We start from the raw sequence: 15,337 nt of genomic DNA, 5'->3' as shown, positions 1-15,337 counted from the left end.
CTACAAATGAGCCCATCAACATCTTTGCTTCATCTTTTGGGGTATCTGAGCAGACATTAATTTCTGAATTCGTCGACAATGTGATTCTATGAGCTCAAATACAAAAGCCAATGCGACATTAAAAATTGAATCTCCCGGAGTTTAAAGAGTGAGATCCTTAGGATCCTCGATTATAATGGCTAAGGTTTGCAAGAAGGCTGCCAGATCAGCACCGTATATCACGCGATGGTCAGCGGTTACATTTACCTAGAAGATTTGCGTTCGACATTGTAATAAGCAATTGCAAAATTGTGATGAAATACATGTTTCGTATGCAGTATCCAAGCGCGGATTGCACAGAATGAGCTAAGAATTTAGCTTCTTTTTTTAGTAATATTGTTCAATGCTATCCAATCCTCTTTACCAAACAAGTAAAAGGTCATGTTTGATAAACATAATTGGATAGTACTTTAAGTACGATAACAATATTTTGACGTCATTTCTGTCCAATCCTACATATCAAACATGCCATAAAGAAAGACGTCTAAAATAACCATGAAGTTACCTGCATTTGGCTTTTCAGGCCAATTCGACCATCCTTGTTACCAATCAGAGAGGGCTGTGACGCTCCAATAGCCATTATCGCACCCTAAAAAAAAACGAAAACTAATAAGAGTGAGGCTTTTTGAATAGATGCCTTGGAAATTTACGTTGTGGCCAATCCAGGAGACTTTAGATGTTCACTCACAGTTCCAGGTGGTAATATTGCATCGAAGCGATCCACACCAAACATTCCTAGATTAGATAGAGTAAAAGTGCCTGTAATACAAGCAAACAACATGGTAAGCAAAAATCTGACAAGGTTGTTGTATTATGCAACAAACGAGTGTTGGAATTTTTAATGTTTCCCTTTCTCATTTCTGAGGTCGATGGACGTCATCAGAGACAGCACAACATGATTTCACCATTTTAAAAATGATTATCTTGTCTAGAAAAGGTGCATTTAACTGAACAATAAGGTCGAGTTGGTCAAGCTGTAGTCAACCAGCTCAACCCACTGGTCAAATTGATCGAGAAAAAACAGCAGATACAGTTATAAAGCAACAATAATCCAACAACTCAACATGCAAATTACTTCTTTTACCAAAACACAGTAGCAACCAACACATAGGCACAAGTATCTTTGGACAATAGAGACAAAAAAGAGCAACAGAGTCCCAAACATTCAGCCATTCTTTGAACGAAGAAGCCAAGTTTGTCAAAAGGACATTGTCCATGAAGGAAATAGTTTAGAAGCAAGACACGCATTTTGGAATTATAACATTTAAAAGGCTATGTTTCATTTTCTCGTTCTAGAAACTTACTCGATGTGGTCAGTGTCTCAGCTTATTAAGATCTACAAAAGTTAAATGCTAGACTAGAGTTATTGGAGCACTTCAAGTGATCACTAATTCCAAAAAAAAAAAAAATATATATATATATATGGCAAATGATCAGTAATCAGTTTTGTGAGGTTTTTAATCAATTTAAGTGATTAAATCAGGTAAAAGGTTCAGACCAGATGAGGCCTAAATTTAAAGTGTTAAACTACATATCTACCGAAAATTTTGAAGGCAAAATAAAAAACATATTATGAGTTTCTGGCTAGTATTGACACGTGAATTCTAATACTTTGTAATCCATCCACTGTTGGACAGGATACAGAACTTGATTGAAATATAAAACCTACCAACACCAGTATGTTCACCAGCTTGATTGCAAGAGGATTAAGCTTTGCTCATTCAATAACTAGACTTCGTCTAGATTTTAAAGTTTTGACAGAATTACTATACAAGCCAGTTTGATCACAATAATCTTACGGTCAATGGGAAGCAGGAAAAGGACCTTTTTTTCTTTTTCTGATATAAAAAGAACATCCTTTGTCATTTTATGCAAACTGTATACAGTCAACTACATGCTGATGGCATGAATTTCTCAGGATTCAGCAGAAGGTATTAAGACTTCAATATTATAAAAATCTAATATGCATTGTATTATGGCAATAGATATACAGACCAAACCAGGCTCGACTCTTTAAGGGTTCTGAAGTAGGACAAACAGCTCGTATTTTCCTGCTAAAATTCTCTCTTATAAGAACATGAATCTCAGATAACAAAAAAATTTCAAGATCAATTATTACTCATTTTTGCATCCTAATGTAAGCTATTATCCAATTGCGTGATTCCTTGGAAACAAACACAAGCAATACTGAGGGTTTGTGCTATACATATACAATGGAACCACACTAATTACTGTATTGGGCAAAAATTATCCCACCAGCCCAAAAGGCCCATAATGCATAATGAGGCCCACAAGTTGGCCCAATTAATGCGATTCCACTTTTGGATCAACTCATAAACATCAAAAGACCCATAACACGGTCCAAAAACGACAAGTCAACCTGGAACCTCCAAGACTTGACTAGATAGGAGTTTGACCAGGTCTATGGGTCTAAGATACAGATAAGGATGACATTCAATCTGCTTAACAAATGAGAGGATGTGGTCTTATCTCTTGATAGCTCTTCAAAGGAACTATCCGATGAAATTACCCCTGCTTAATTTGCTAAAAATCATATTTGGGTCCTATGAAATGTGAGGTTGTGATGAGACATCTACTTTTTATTTATTTTTAGTTGGACTTTATTTATGTTTTAGATTCTTATTTATGTAATTGGGCTTGTATTAGCTCAAGCTCGTTCTAAGTTGGGTTTTGTTTTGACTATTTAAATCTAATTTGTCATTTAATTTGCTCAGCTTGATGATTATGATGAATTGAGATTGGTTGTGACGTCTTCTTCTTCTTCTCCCTTCCCCTCTTCCCTTGAATTTCTGCTTTTTCTCCTGTTACTTCCCCCATTCTCTCCGGTTTCTCCCCCTTTCTTGCTATCCTCTTCTTTATCCTGCATCAGGTTGAAAATGAATTTGACGAAAAATGAGTTTTAAAAAAGATAAAACCTTTATTTTATTTCGGTCCAACTCGATTCTAAGACTAGTAATTCCTATATTCCTTAGCTTTTTGAAGGTAAAGACATTGGAAAGATCTTCTTTCTTTTCTCTCGTAGCTATGTCCTCAACTCAGATAGCAAACATCTAAAAAGTAGGCGTTCCGCAAGAAAACCGGGTTTAGAAATGATCTATCAAGTCCATTCCATTGGGAGATATCAAAGATGTGAACTTATCGAAGCACATATTCCACCTTTCTTAACTGGGGCCATATCTCCAACCACCTGCGGATCTTGGAGGATCATTGCTATCGTCAACCGGACGGTTACAATCTTCCTATTATAAATATCACCACTATTCATATTTCGAGGTACGCAGATTTACACGCTTTCAATATCTTTAATTCATTGCAATCCATACGAACTTTCTCTCTTTAAAGAAATTGCTACTTTGATCATCAGAGATCCTACAGCCATCACCACACCACCATCAACCAAAGGGTCAATAACAATTTTTCTTGTTCTTTCTTGTGAGTTCCAAAGAATTGGTACTGCCCAACTTCTGTTCATTTCCATTGTAAATTTACCGTCGACAATTCCTACGCAGTCACATACATATATTATGAATGTTCACATATAATAAGCTAACACAATCTATAAGTCGCAAAATTTCATAATCAACAAATGAAAATGATAGGAGAAAATGTAAAAAGTTGTACCAATTATGAAGACCGAGATATTGAAAATAGAATGTCATTTCCAGCAAATAAAGGTGAAATTTTCAAGAAAATTTGCCTAATCTTGTTGGACTAAATCTCAATAAATGTGTCCCTCTACTAATAGTTTAAGCTTTTCGAGGAGGTTGTTTATTATCAAAGCAGAAGAGCATAAGTCTCACCATCTCTCATTTATGAAAATTGCGCATGCATCAACCTACATAAAAAATGAATCTTGCATGCAAGTGATGGGCTGCGTTAAAGACTAATTTTCTATAAATAAATATGTCTCTCCTCTAACAGTTTAAACTTAATAACAAGGTGCTTCAACAAGTCCAAGGAGCAAATAATTTTGTGCAATCATGTATAAATGTACCTGAATTGTATTCATGAGGTTGGAGCTGCTTTGCTCGTGCCTTATCAACTAACTCCTTCCACTTTCGCGATAATGAATATAAGTCAATCTAGGACATACATGACAAACAATGGCAATTTGGTTAACAAGTCCTTAAGGAAGAGTAAAAACCCATAATAATAGAAGATGAATACTAATGACGTGAGAATTCTCACCTTGTCTGCATCCTGAAGCACAGGTGTAATCAACCCACCATCGATTGCCACTGCAACAGCAATGTTGATTTGACTGTTATACGTGAAGCTCTTACCATCCCTACAACTAGAATTCACAACAGGATGTTTAACCAACGCAAGTGCAGTTGCCTTCGCCAGCAACGCAGTCATGGTCACTCCCTTTGACTTGATCTAGAAAATAATTTAAAAGGATTGACTCGCCAGACAATCACAGAAAGAGAAAGAGTAAGGACATGTTTGGTACACTTGGACAATAAAATGGACAGGTTTTAACTTATTTTCTTCTTTCATGATGTCCAATCCTACTCAATACCAGATATCGAACATCAAACATAACCTGAAGGAACAAGAAGCTCATTCGTGCAAAAGCACCATCAGATCACTAGAATAATGTTCCGACAAAAAATTGTAACCAACTTCATAATATGAATCCCAATCTCAACATTCTCAAAAATCCAGCCAAAAGGTTTTAAAAATTTCCTAAATCTACTACTTATTCTAGAGGGTTCAATCGATACTATATATACTGCAAAGAGTTCCCATTCATCATCAGCACATTCCACTTATTCTTCAACTGCAATCTTATTCTCTAAGATCCAGAATTCTACTGGATTTCTCCCAATTCTCACTACAGAATTAAATCTTCAAAGCATATAGAAAATTCAAAATCAAAAACTACAATTTGTTTCAGTGTCAATTAGCTACTAAAATAAAGCATATACCAATTTATCTGCAGTTCATCAGAATATTAACCAATTGTACTTGTTTTGGTGATTTTCATTTAATATCTACTCCATTTTCGATATAACAGCATTTCAAATTATTCGATTAATTCTATCAAAAATTGTTCATATCCCATCCCATTTCGTAAATCCAACTTCAAATCTGCAGCAATATTCATCAAACGTTGGAAAAACCAACACTTTTTTTAAGCAATCAAGAAAGAAAAAAAACTCGTAAGTTTACGAAGAACCATTACCTTCTTGTATAAAGCATCAAGTGCATCTGTGGTAATTGTATATCCCACTCTAAATGTGGGAACACTCAAGCTTTCCACCATATTCCTACTCACTGCGCCCTGCATTGTGGTGAATGGGACCACTGACCCCAATTCCACAACAGCACGACCACTCGACTTGGCAGCCTCTGGTGCCACTGCAGGACCGGTACCACTAACACTCACATTGGCAGCAGCCACCACCGCAGCCTCCACATCCTTTGCCACCACCCTCCCATTCGGCCCACTCCCCACTACTCCACTCAAATCCAACCCCAACTCCTTGGCCAATTTCTTGGCGTATGGGGATGCCACCACCCTTTTTCCCCCTTCCGACGCCAGATGCACCCCAGACCCCACTTTAACTGACCCCACTTTAACTGACCCCAAATCAACAGCCGTAGAACTAGTAGTACTTACTTTTACACTAGCAACAGCTGCAACACCATCATCAGTGTTAGTAGTAGTGGTATCTTTCTCACTCACGGCATCGGCCGCAGTGGAAGAGGATGGTGTTTGTGACTTGGCCAAGGCGATTTCGTCCTCCGACTCGGCGAGGAGGGCAATTGGGGAGCCGATGGGGGCGGAGAGGCCCTCTTCAACAATAATTGAAGCAAGGTATCCATCATAGAATGACTCAACATCCATGTCAGCTTTGTCCGATTCAACAACAACAACGGACTCACCCTTAGATAGCTTGTCGCCCTCCGATTTGACCCAGCTGACAATTTTTCCCTCCGTCATTGTAGAACTGAGTGCAGGCATGAATATTTCTCGGATCTTAGATTGAATTTGGATTCTCCCGGCAGTCGGGTTGTGGTGGATCTTTCTAAATTGGCGGCGCAGAGAAGTTTTTGTGGTGGGAATGAAGGTGGTATGAAGGACGTGCGACATTGTTTACAGTTTACAAAGAGCAACTATGTGAAGCGTGTGATAGAGAGGAGAATAAAAACGGAGTTGGTTGATTGTAATGGTCTGTAATAGGATTTACGAAGGGAAAGATAGATTTTTGTAATAGAAACCTCGAATGCATCGAACTGGGCGGAGGTCTCAACTCAACCACCTTACACCAGTGTCAATGTTGATTATGAGTGTACGTCTCGGTTTAATATACCATTTTTTCCTCTCAAAGAAATGACAAAAATAAGAGTTAATTGCACCAGTGATCACTGAATTTATGTATGTATTTTTTATTGCTACTGAAATTTTAAATGTCAAATTTTTACTACAAAATTTATCCAAACGTTGAACGTTACTTACCCGCATAACATCCGTTAGAAACTTTAAAGGAATTAGTGTTGTGGCTAACCAAATGCACATGTAACGCCTCGTCACACCATTAACAAATAGTCATGTCTTCGATTTTTTGCTAAACTTTAAAAAAGTTTTTGATTGCAGGAATAAGGAGTCTTTATGTCGCGTTACCGAGGACCTCGTTTCAAAAAAATACGCCGCCTGGGGGCTTTACCAGGACTAACTAATAAAAGGCCTAAAGCCGGAAGTGATCTTAGAAACCAATCACGTTCCGGGAAAAAATCTCAATATCGTATTCGTCTAGAATTGAAAAATGTCTTTGATTGCTCATTAAGTTTGATCTTCATAACCAAATATATATTGTCAAATCATGGAATTGATATTCAAATGGGTGAATACATGGTCCTAGTGTTTGTTCATTAATCAAGTATTCATAAATGCTTCCTACTACTTAGATTAGTTAATGAGTTTAGGTTGTTAAGATTATCACATTTTATCTATTTATTATGTTTATATTTAATTAGAGTTAAGTTAATCGGAAATTATGCTAGGTGCTTTATTCATCGTGGTATAGATATTTGGACTCTACGTCCACTCTATTATTTGTTCACGATCCGTATATTAGAGTGATAATAAAATTGACAACAAGTTTGTGACGTCATTGTCGAGGATTAAGTTGAGCTTTACTTGAATTCTTCTTCTTCTTTTTTCATTTTATTTTATTTTTCTTCTTTAGTTGCTTGTTTTCTTGGTTTCATTGACAATGAACGGAACGAAGCAAGAGACCAACGAAACATGGCAATGATTGATTCAGGTTGGAAAATCAACCTTATTCTCGAGCTAACTTCCCAGATAACGCTGTTGACCCTTCTTTGTGTTGGAAAAAAATGAGTAAATGGCTCATTTTTGACACAATATTTGGTGAGACACGTTGGTCCAATTTGAAATATCAAAGTTAATTTGTGTTCTCCTTCTCGAGAGTATCAAAATCATATATTTACTTGCCAAAAATGATAAATCGATGAATGAGAGATTAGAGCTCAAAGTTGACAATTGGAAGATGATTTATGTGGAAAAATTAGATTTGCCCCACATAGGAAAAAAAGAAAGCATGAATCACTTATATATGGTTACACTTTGGAATAATGTAATTATGTATAGTATAAAGGCTCTCTCCACGTGCGCTCGCAAGGGGTGCAAATCACGGACCAAAATAGCATTCGGACCTTGAACTTGTGTGTGGGCGCGACCTGTGTACATGAATGTCAGATCGAACGGAGCAAAAATTGGCTCGTTTGAAGTATCCACGTTTTATAATTTTTCACTTTCTCCAACTGACTTTTGAGTTTGTGAAACTGCTAAAACTCCAGTAGAAACTGAAGTGACTCCGATGTTTATTATCATAGAGTTAATGACTAATTTATCTTATATTAAGACTCATTTCCAACAATTCTGATATATCGAAAAATACATGAAAATACAGTCTACATACACGAAAATTACAGTCTGCATACATGAAAATATACTGCATATTATTGTTCTGTCCGCATTCGTCTTGGTGGTGATATTGTTGGAATATTAACTTAGTTCGTCGGAGTAGTTTCTGTATTGCTCAGATTATACTGGTTTACAGTTATATCCGAAGAAACAGACGCTCATATTAAATCTCAAGCACCTACGGTGAAGGAGTGAACTATTTTAAGGAAACTGTGCTCGCATAGGCCTAGAGTTGAAAGTCCATCTGTTATTTAATATTTCTACAATTTATTTGTGTGCTTTATATAATTTGCAATTTATTATATTGTCATTCTATTTATGTTTATTAAAAAAATTAATTTGAGTTTTTTGGCCAACTAGATTAATTTGTTGATTCTATTTACAATTTAAATCTACTATATTTTATTTTGTTCATTGCATATACGGTATATTCAAAATCAATATATACAATTATGGTAATCCGTTACATATACGGTATGTTGGTGGAAATACGGTATGTTATTGCATATACGGTAAATTGTTGTAAATACGGTCTGATGCATATACGGTAAGCTGTAAATACGATAATATGCATATACAGTAATTTTTATATACGGTACGTGTAAATACGATATGTTGTATACACGGTGTGCATAAATCCAACATATAAATTGCATATACGGTGCCAATAATCCGATTTCATCCACTACACTAAATTTCCAACACTTTGAAATTTAGATCTTATGTATTTTTTATACGAAAGTTAGATCTTCAACAGAGGGAGAGGTGCAAATAGAGCTTGACTCAAAGCTCGTGAAAAATTAAACCGATGCCTTTCTGATTTGAGGCAATTCAAATATGCTTCTAGTAAAAGATCTGCAAGTGAAAAAGTAAACTTCTATTCATTGTTGGACTTTTTATGAAATGCCGCAACTAGTTTGCAGCATGAGATGGTCCATCGTGAAAGAAGAGTACATTTATCAGAAACTTCGCGTGTAACTTTGTAGCTAAAGAGATGAAAAGTTTGGAAGACTGTCTCTCTGTTCTCACTCTGACCCCACTGCGACTGCCACCATTTTGTCGTCCTGCACCACCCCCAACTGCACTGCCATCAATGGCCGTGAGTTCTTCTGGAGCAAGGATGAGGATGCCATGCTTGTGTTGAAAAATATTTAATTTAAGTTTTAAAGTTCAAATTTAATAATTTGTTGTTTTTATTTTAATTGCAATTTAATACAAATTGAATTAATAAAGTGTATCGTACATATTATAATTTGTGGTTATAACTTGAAATAAGTTTCAATTTTCAAATTAAAACCTTTTAATTTTAAGTTTTAACACAAAATTAAAATACCATAATACATATTATAACTTATGTTTTAATAGTATAAATGTGGGGGGTTGAAATTTTACCTATAAAAAGGTGATTGGATTTCATTGTTGAACATATCTTACAACAACTAAAAGTATTATCATCTCTATAACTTTATACCATGTTTATACTATTTTGGCAACTCGATAAGAAACTCGTTCACTTATTTCTCTATGGTCGTGCCTACAGAAGGAGAGTCACATGAGTTTTATTTTGGAGTCGTGTAGTATCAAAAGAACCCGCACGAAGGGGAGACGACACGACTTTAGGATAGCATTCTCGACGCGACTCCCAAGGCTTGCCATTTCTAACTTTCCTCTTATGTTTGTGTTCTTATTGAATTATATTACTCATATGTTTATGTTTAAAATAGTTGTATTAAATATTATTTTATCTACACACAAATCACCAATTTTCCCAACAGCTCGTGCTCGTGCTCGAGGTTTTGCCCACTAATTTGGTGGCCCTGATAAGGGTTGAGAAGGACAAATGAGAATATACGATGTGAACACGTCACCAAAATATACGATAACGTCTTATTTTAGATGCATCTTCCTTTAATTTGCAACAATTTCCTTTAAAGACCTCCTTCCCTGTCCAAAATACAAGTTTCTAATCTATTCTTTGGAAAGTTTGTTTCCCAAGAGTAGAAAATCGAATTCTTTCCCATCACAAGAGGCATTTTCCAATCCGGGCTTGCTAGATACCAGCTTCCAGTAAATTAAATACTGGGTTATTCTGTGTCTTTGAATTATTTCTCATACAGAGGAATGTCACATTTTAACTTTGAGATTTCAAGAACTATTAGACTCTCGTGTAAGAATGAAATAGAAGAAAAAAAATCTCAATCTCTTCCTTGTTCAATTACAAAATATATGAGCTCATAGCTCAGTGAGTGGATAATTTGCAAATGAGTATACCTTATCCATTTATGCATATTTTTTGAAAATTCTTGCTCTATTAAAACTTCAAGAAATTTTGAAATTTAATAACACTTTTAAAACTAAACATGATTGCATCATAAAATTTTTTGTTCTTAATTCTTCTCTTGAATTCTCAAAACTTCTATCGCTCCATCCCCGCAGGAGCAGAGAACCCGCCGCTATCTCGGCTGGCAACCAGATGCTTCGACCCGCATTGAATGCCGGACCGCTCGTCAGAGCCAGTCTTGTGTTTGATGGGCCCTGAGGCGGACGATGAAAATCAGGCCCCCCAGCGACAAAATTCAAAGGTGTATTATGCGACTCATTGCTAACTTAAAAAACTAATATTAAAACAACAACGAAATATATCATAGAAACGATTTATATTATAAATCATCAAACCAAAAATTTCAAACAATTAGTTAAATACTATTCGTCTTGCTGTTTTAGAGGCAAAAACATCAATCAAATCTGAATAATTTAGCTGCTCAACCATTTCTTTTTCTATTGATAACATAGCCAACCCATTTAATCTTTCTTGTGACATAGTTGATCGGAGATAGGTCTTGATCAACTTCAATTTGGAGAAACTTCTTTCCGCAGATGCAACTGTAACCGGTACGGTTAACAAAATTTTGTAAGCAATATAAGCATTGGGGAAACAAACATCCAATGTCTTCAAATAGTGTAGCACTTCAATTGCTCTTGTTGCTTCATTTGGTAAATAAATCTTCAAGACTTGTAACTCCGAACATAAATCATCTCCACTGATGTCCGAAAGCCCATTATGTTCAAGATATTTCTCAAGATTCATACAAGATTTCAACAAACTTGATAAAGTTGCACTCCTTAACCTCTTCAAATTAAACAAAAATCCAAATATACCATCATATTGTTTGAATTGCTCAAATCGAGTCCTCAGAGAAGATAGAGCTTGATCAATTATAAAAACAAAGTACTCAACTCTAAATGATTCTTCTGCTGATTGCTTTACCTCATAACTACAGTTTTCAACAAATTGCTTTTTTTTTCGAATTATGTGTTTTCCTGTAAATACAGCTTCAATTCCCATTTCGTTTGCCTTTTTTGTCGCTTCATCCATGGCAATGGCAAATCCAGATTCTCTATAATCTTCAAGAAATGAAACAAGTCCTTACAATAGGTTGATAGCATGATCAATATCCATGGATTCAGTTTGAAAAAATTTAGTCACAATATTGACTGCATGCAACAACCTGTACCAGATTACCATGCCAAGCAAGAACTCAAAATTCTGAAGTTCATGTGTTGCCAACGATTCGGCTTCACTCTTTACTTTAGGATCTTCGTTAGTTTCTGCCAAATCAAGTAATGCTTCTCTTATCTGTGCAGTTTGCTCCATTATAGGCTTCACACTCTCAACATGACTTTCCCAACGTGTTTGTGACAACGGCTTCACTGTTAACCCTTTTACATTATCTTTAAAAATTTGTCATCGCTTGGTAGAAGATGAAAACAAAGTGTAGATGCGTTGTATCACTCCAAATAAGGATACAGCTTTGGAACAACAATTCACCATATCACATAACGCTAGATTTAGACTATGAGCACCACATGGAGTATAGAAAGCTCGGGGATTTATTTCATGTACTCTTCTTTGCACACCTTTGTGCTTCCCACTCATGTTAGATCCGTTATCATACCCTTGCCATCTAATGTCATCAATATCCAAATCGAGTTTGATCAAAGCCTTTTGAAGCTCGGTTGTAAGTCCAAGTCCTGTTGTGTCATCTACCTTCAAAAATTCAAGTCAATGTTCTTCAACTATAGGTAAGTTTGCCGAATCATCTACAAATCGTACTATTAACGACATCTGCTCCTCCTGACTTGCATCTGGAGTACAATCAAGTATAACTGCAAAATATTTTGCATGTTTAATTTTCTTGACAATTGCACTTCTTACCTCATTAGCTAACAACTGTATCAACTCATTTTGGATTTTTTTGCCAAGATACGTGTATTGAATCTCTTTTGCATTAGCCCGCCGAAGGTGCTCTTTCATTATTGGATCAAATTCACTAATCATTTCCACCATTTGTAAAAACACACCATTGTTCTCAATATTTAGCCTCTCATCATCTCCTCGAAATGGCAAGGTGTTTTTGGCGAGTCTTTTTACAATAGCGATTATCCTTGTTAATACATGCCTCCAATGTTCTCTTTCTGCATCGATCAACAATCCAACGCTTTTATCAATTGTAGTTTTTGTTCGAAGCCTATTTTCCAATTCAATCCAGCTAGTCATGCAACATAAATGCTCTTCATTTCCTTCATGACTTTTAATAGATTGATGCAAATTATGCCAATCTTTGAATCCATCATTACCAAGTTGGCCAACTTTGGTAACATTTTTGGGTGTTTTAAACAACTTGCAACAAAAGCAAAAGATCATGTCCATAGATATTGAATATACTAGCCATCTTCTATCAATTATTTGCCCATTTCATAGTAATCGCTTATATTGTGAAGAATCAAAATGCCTATTTGTACAATCTTTCGGAAACGAGATGTCATCAACTCTTTTTGGACCCCTTTCAACTAAGTAATCACTTGTTCTCTGATGAATGATTTTCCAATTCCCGGGATCATCCAAATTTAGAGAAAAGCAACCCTCTTCTTCCTTGTCATCTACTTCATTAACACATGCAGGTTTTATCACCTCTTCTTCCTTATCATCTACTACATTAACGTAGGGAGGTTGACTAACTTCTTCATCTTTATCATCTACTTCATTAACACATGCAGGTTGAATCTCTACTTCATCTTCATTCAACGTATTCACATTGTTGCTTTTAAAGTACTTGCCAATATCCCCTGCTTGACTTTGAATTAATGAAATTTCATTTCGTTTCTTCTTTCTCTTTTGAGCACCAGACTCATATTTAGGAGGCATGGTGTATGAGTTTATATCTGATGCCCAATGATTAACCTAAAAAACAATTACAAAATATCTCAAATCGTCACACAATTAGAGTTTTCAATATAGTTATTATGTGCGCCTGTGCAATTGTTGATCCTCTAATAATCAATCATATAAGCCGACCAGGCCACAATCATATAAGCCGACAAGGCTTCAAACATTTTTAATTTCTTCAATAACAAGTTAAGGTAAGTCATTGCTTACCTGACAAGTAGAATTTCGATGTAACTGCGGAGTTACACCTTCAAGAATTCCACTGTCACAAGACTCACAACTCCCAACCCGGAAACAAAAATTTCACATCAAACGCTATTACAAATATTAACATGATCATCAAATTACACGCTAATACAAATATGAACATGATAGAAATGTTGATCTCCATATTCAAATAAATATTATCAATCATCTCACAATTAAAGTCATCGTTCAATGGTTAATTGATTATTGTCTCCGTTGCTTACACGTATATATGTATGAAATCGATGCAGGCTTCTGGTTTCGTCTGGTTTTCACATTGTCGTTCGTCTTTTCATTAAATTTAACGAAATAATTTTTTATTACATCACTTTAGATCACTTACAATTACTTGTTACCAGATCGTCTTCAAAAAATCTGCCAACAAAAGAGACCTGACAGTCCATCTTTACACTTCTTCTATCCTCAAAGTTTAATTCTTAACATCATTATCCTTAACTTTTTATGAATTAGTAGCTACTGTTTCAAATGACTGTTCCATCCAAATTTTCCATTAACTTGTTGTAAAGACACAAAATTGCCCTTCCACTCAAATAAGCAATAAATAAATATATTCATAATGAATCATCTAATTGTATAATTATAAAAATAGTGAACTGTTTACATTAATTTTTCACTAATAGCTTATTAATCTCCATTTTTTTACACATCTTCATCGATTAGTTACAGGACCGGCTCTGCAATGAACTTTTCTAAAGTATATCCATAACTAAAGATGCTATACATCATGTGCACAATCTTGAACTTTGTCATCCAATTACCAACAGAAATCTGTAGAGCCCAACACAAGTCTCTCTTGTATCCCACAACAGAGACATCTAAATTAACCTGCGTAAAGAATTATTCTAACTGAAGTTTAAAGGTTCAATTACAACATGATTTGGGTAATCAGAGTTTGGTAGAATATCCTTACAAGTTGCTCAGGTGTTTCATTTGGGTAATCATATCTGCAGATGTCAAGATCTGGTGCTCAAAACTTCGATCAATAGGATTATAGGAAAACTGATTGTAGAGAAACCCAATGAAGACCTACTAAAATTCAACATCTATTTTATTTATTAAAAAAAAAAAAGAAGTAATTTAGTTTCCATTTGTTTTGATGTCATTAGATTTATTAGAAGCTTAAACATTTTACATACTTCTTGTACTGACTTCGATCTCTCTTCCAACAGTTGGAATTGATCAAATATTAGTTCAATTCGATAAGTAACAATACTACATCAAAACAAATTTATACTTCTAAGACATCAGACATGCCACATTGAATCGAGTCAACAGTATCTTTCTAGTTTGACAATGCTAGATATCTGTCCAATAAATGCTTCTAGTTGCACAACCTTTTTATTTTCAGAATCCCCTATACACTACATTAAGTGACGGCAACTCGACAAGGCTGACCTAGTACTACAGGTAACTCATCTCTGCTACATGACCTAAATTATGCAAGAATGTTAAGTGTTAACCAATCAACTTCAGTTAACATAGTGTTCTATGTCGGTAAGCTTAACTTGTAGTTCATTCCAAATAAGCAGTTGACTGAGGGCAATATGGAAAAATAGGAAAGGTAATGCTGATACAATCACCTGCCAAAGAGAAGAGAGCAGCCGGCTTCGTGAAACCAATGGAGAAATTCGAAGGATTTGGGGGGTTTTGGAGTGAAGTTTCAACAGAAATCGATTTGGGGATTTTTTTTTTTTTTTTTTTTTGATTTCAGGGATTTGGGGGTTTTAATTCAATTGGGAAAAGATAAAACCCTACACTACATGAAAGATCAATAATCGCCTGGTCGCTGCCCCGCTGGTCCAGTTGGAGTTGAAGTGTTGGAAGTC

At 35.5% G+C, this 15,337-nt stretch overlaps 1 protein-coding gene across 1 annotated transcript; it reads right to left on the bottom strand.

The window, feature by feature from the left end:
• Positions 1–6: 6 nt before the first annotated feature.
• On the bottom strand, positions 7–6,352 carry LOC111386415 (dihydrolipoyllysine-residue acetyltransferase component 5 of pyruvate dehydrogenase complex, chloroplastic-like). Its single transcript, XM_023010878.1, has 6 exons — positions 5,249–6,352; positions 4,249–4,440; positions 4,055–4,142; positions 728–798; positions 545–628; positions 7–246 (listed from the first exon to the last, which is right to left on the bottom strand). Exons 1-6 carry the CDS (start codon positions 6,158–6,160, stop codon positions 142–144), a joined length of 1,452 nt encoding a protein of 483 aa, XP_022866646.1. The 5' UTR covers positions 6,161–6,352; the 3' UTR covers positions 7–141.
• Positions 6,353–15,337: the final 8,985 nt, after the last annotated feature.

Source organism: Olea europaea, unplaced genomic scaffold (genome assembly GCF_002742605.1).
Source record: "Olea europaea var. sylvestris unplaced genomic scaffold, O_europaea_v1 scaffold355, whole genome shotgun sequence".
Taxonomy (NCBI): domain Eukaryota; kingdom Viridiplantae; phylum Streptophyta; class Magnoliopsida; order Lamiales; family Oleaceae; genus Olea; species Olea europaea.
This window is presented reverse-complemented; position numbering and strand designations above follow the sequence as displayed.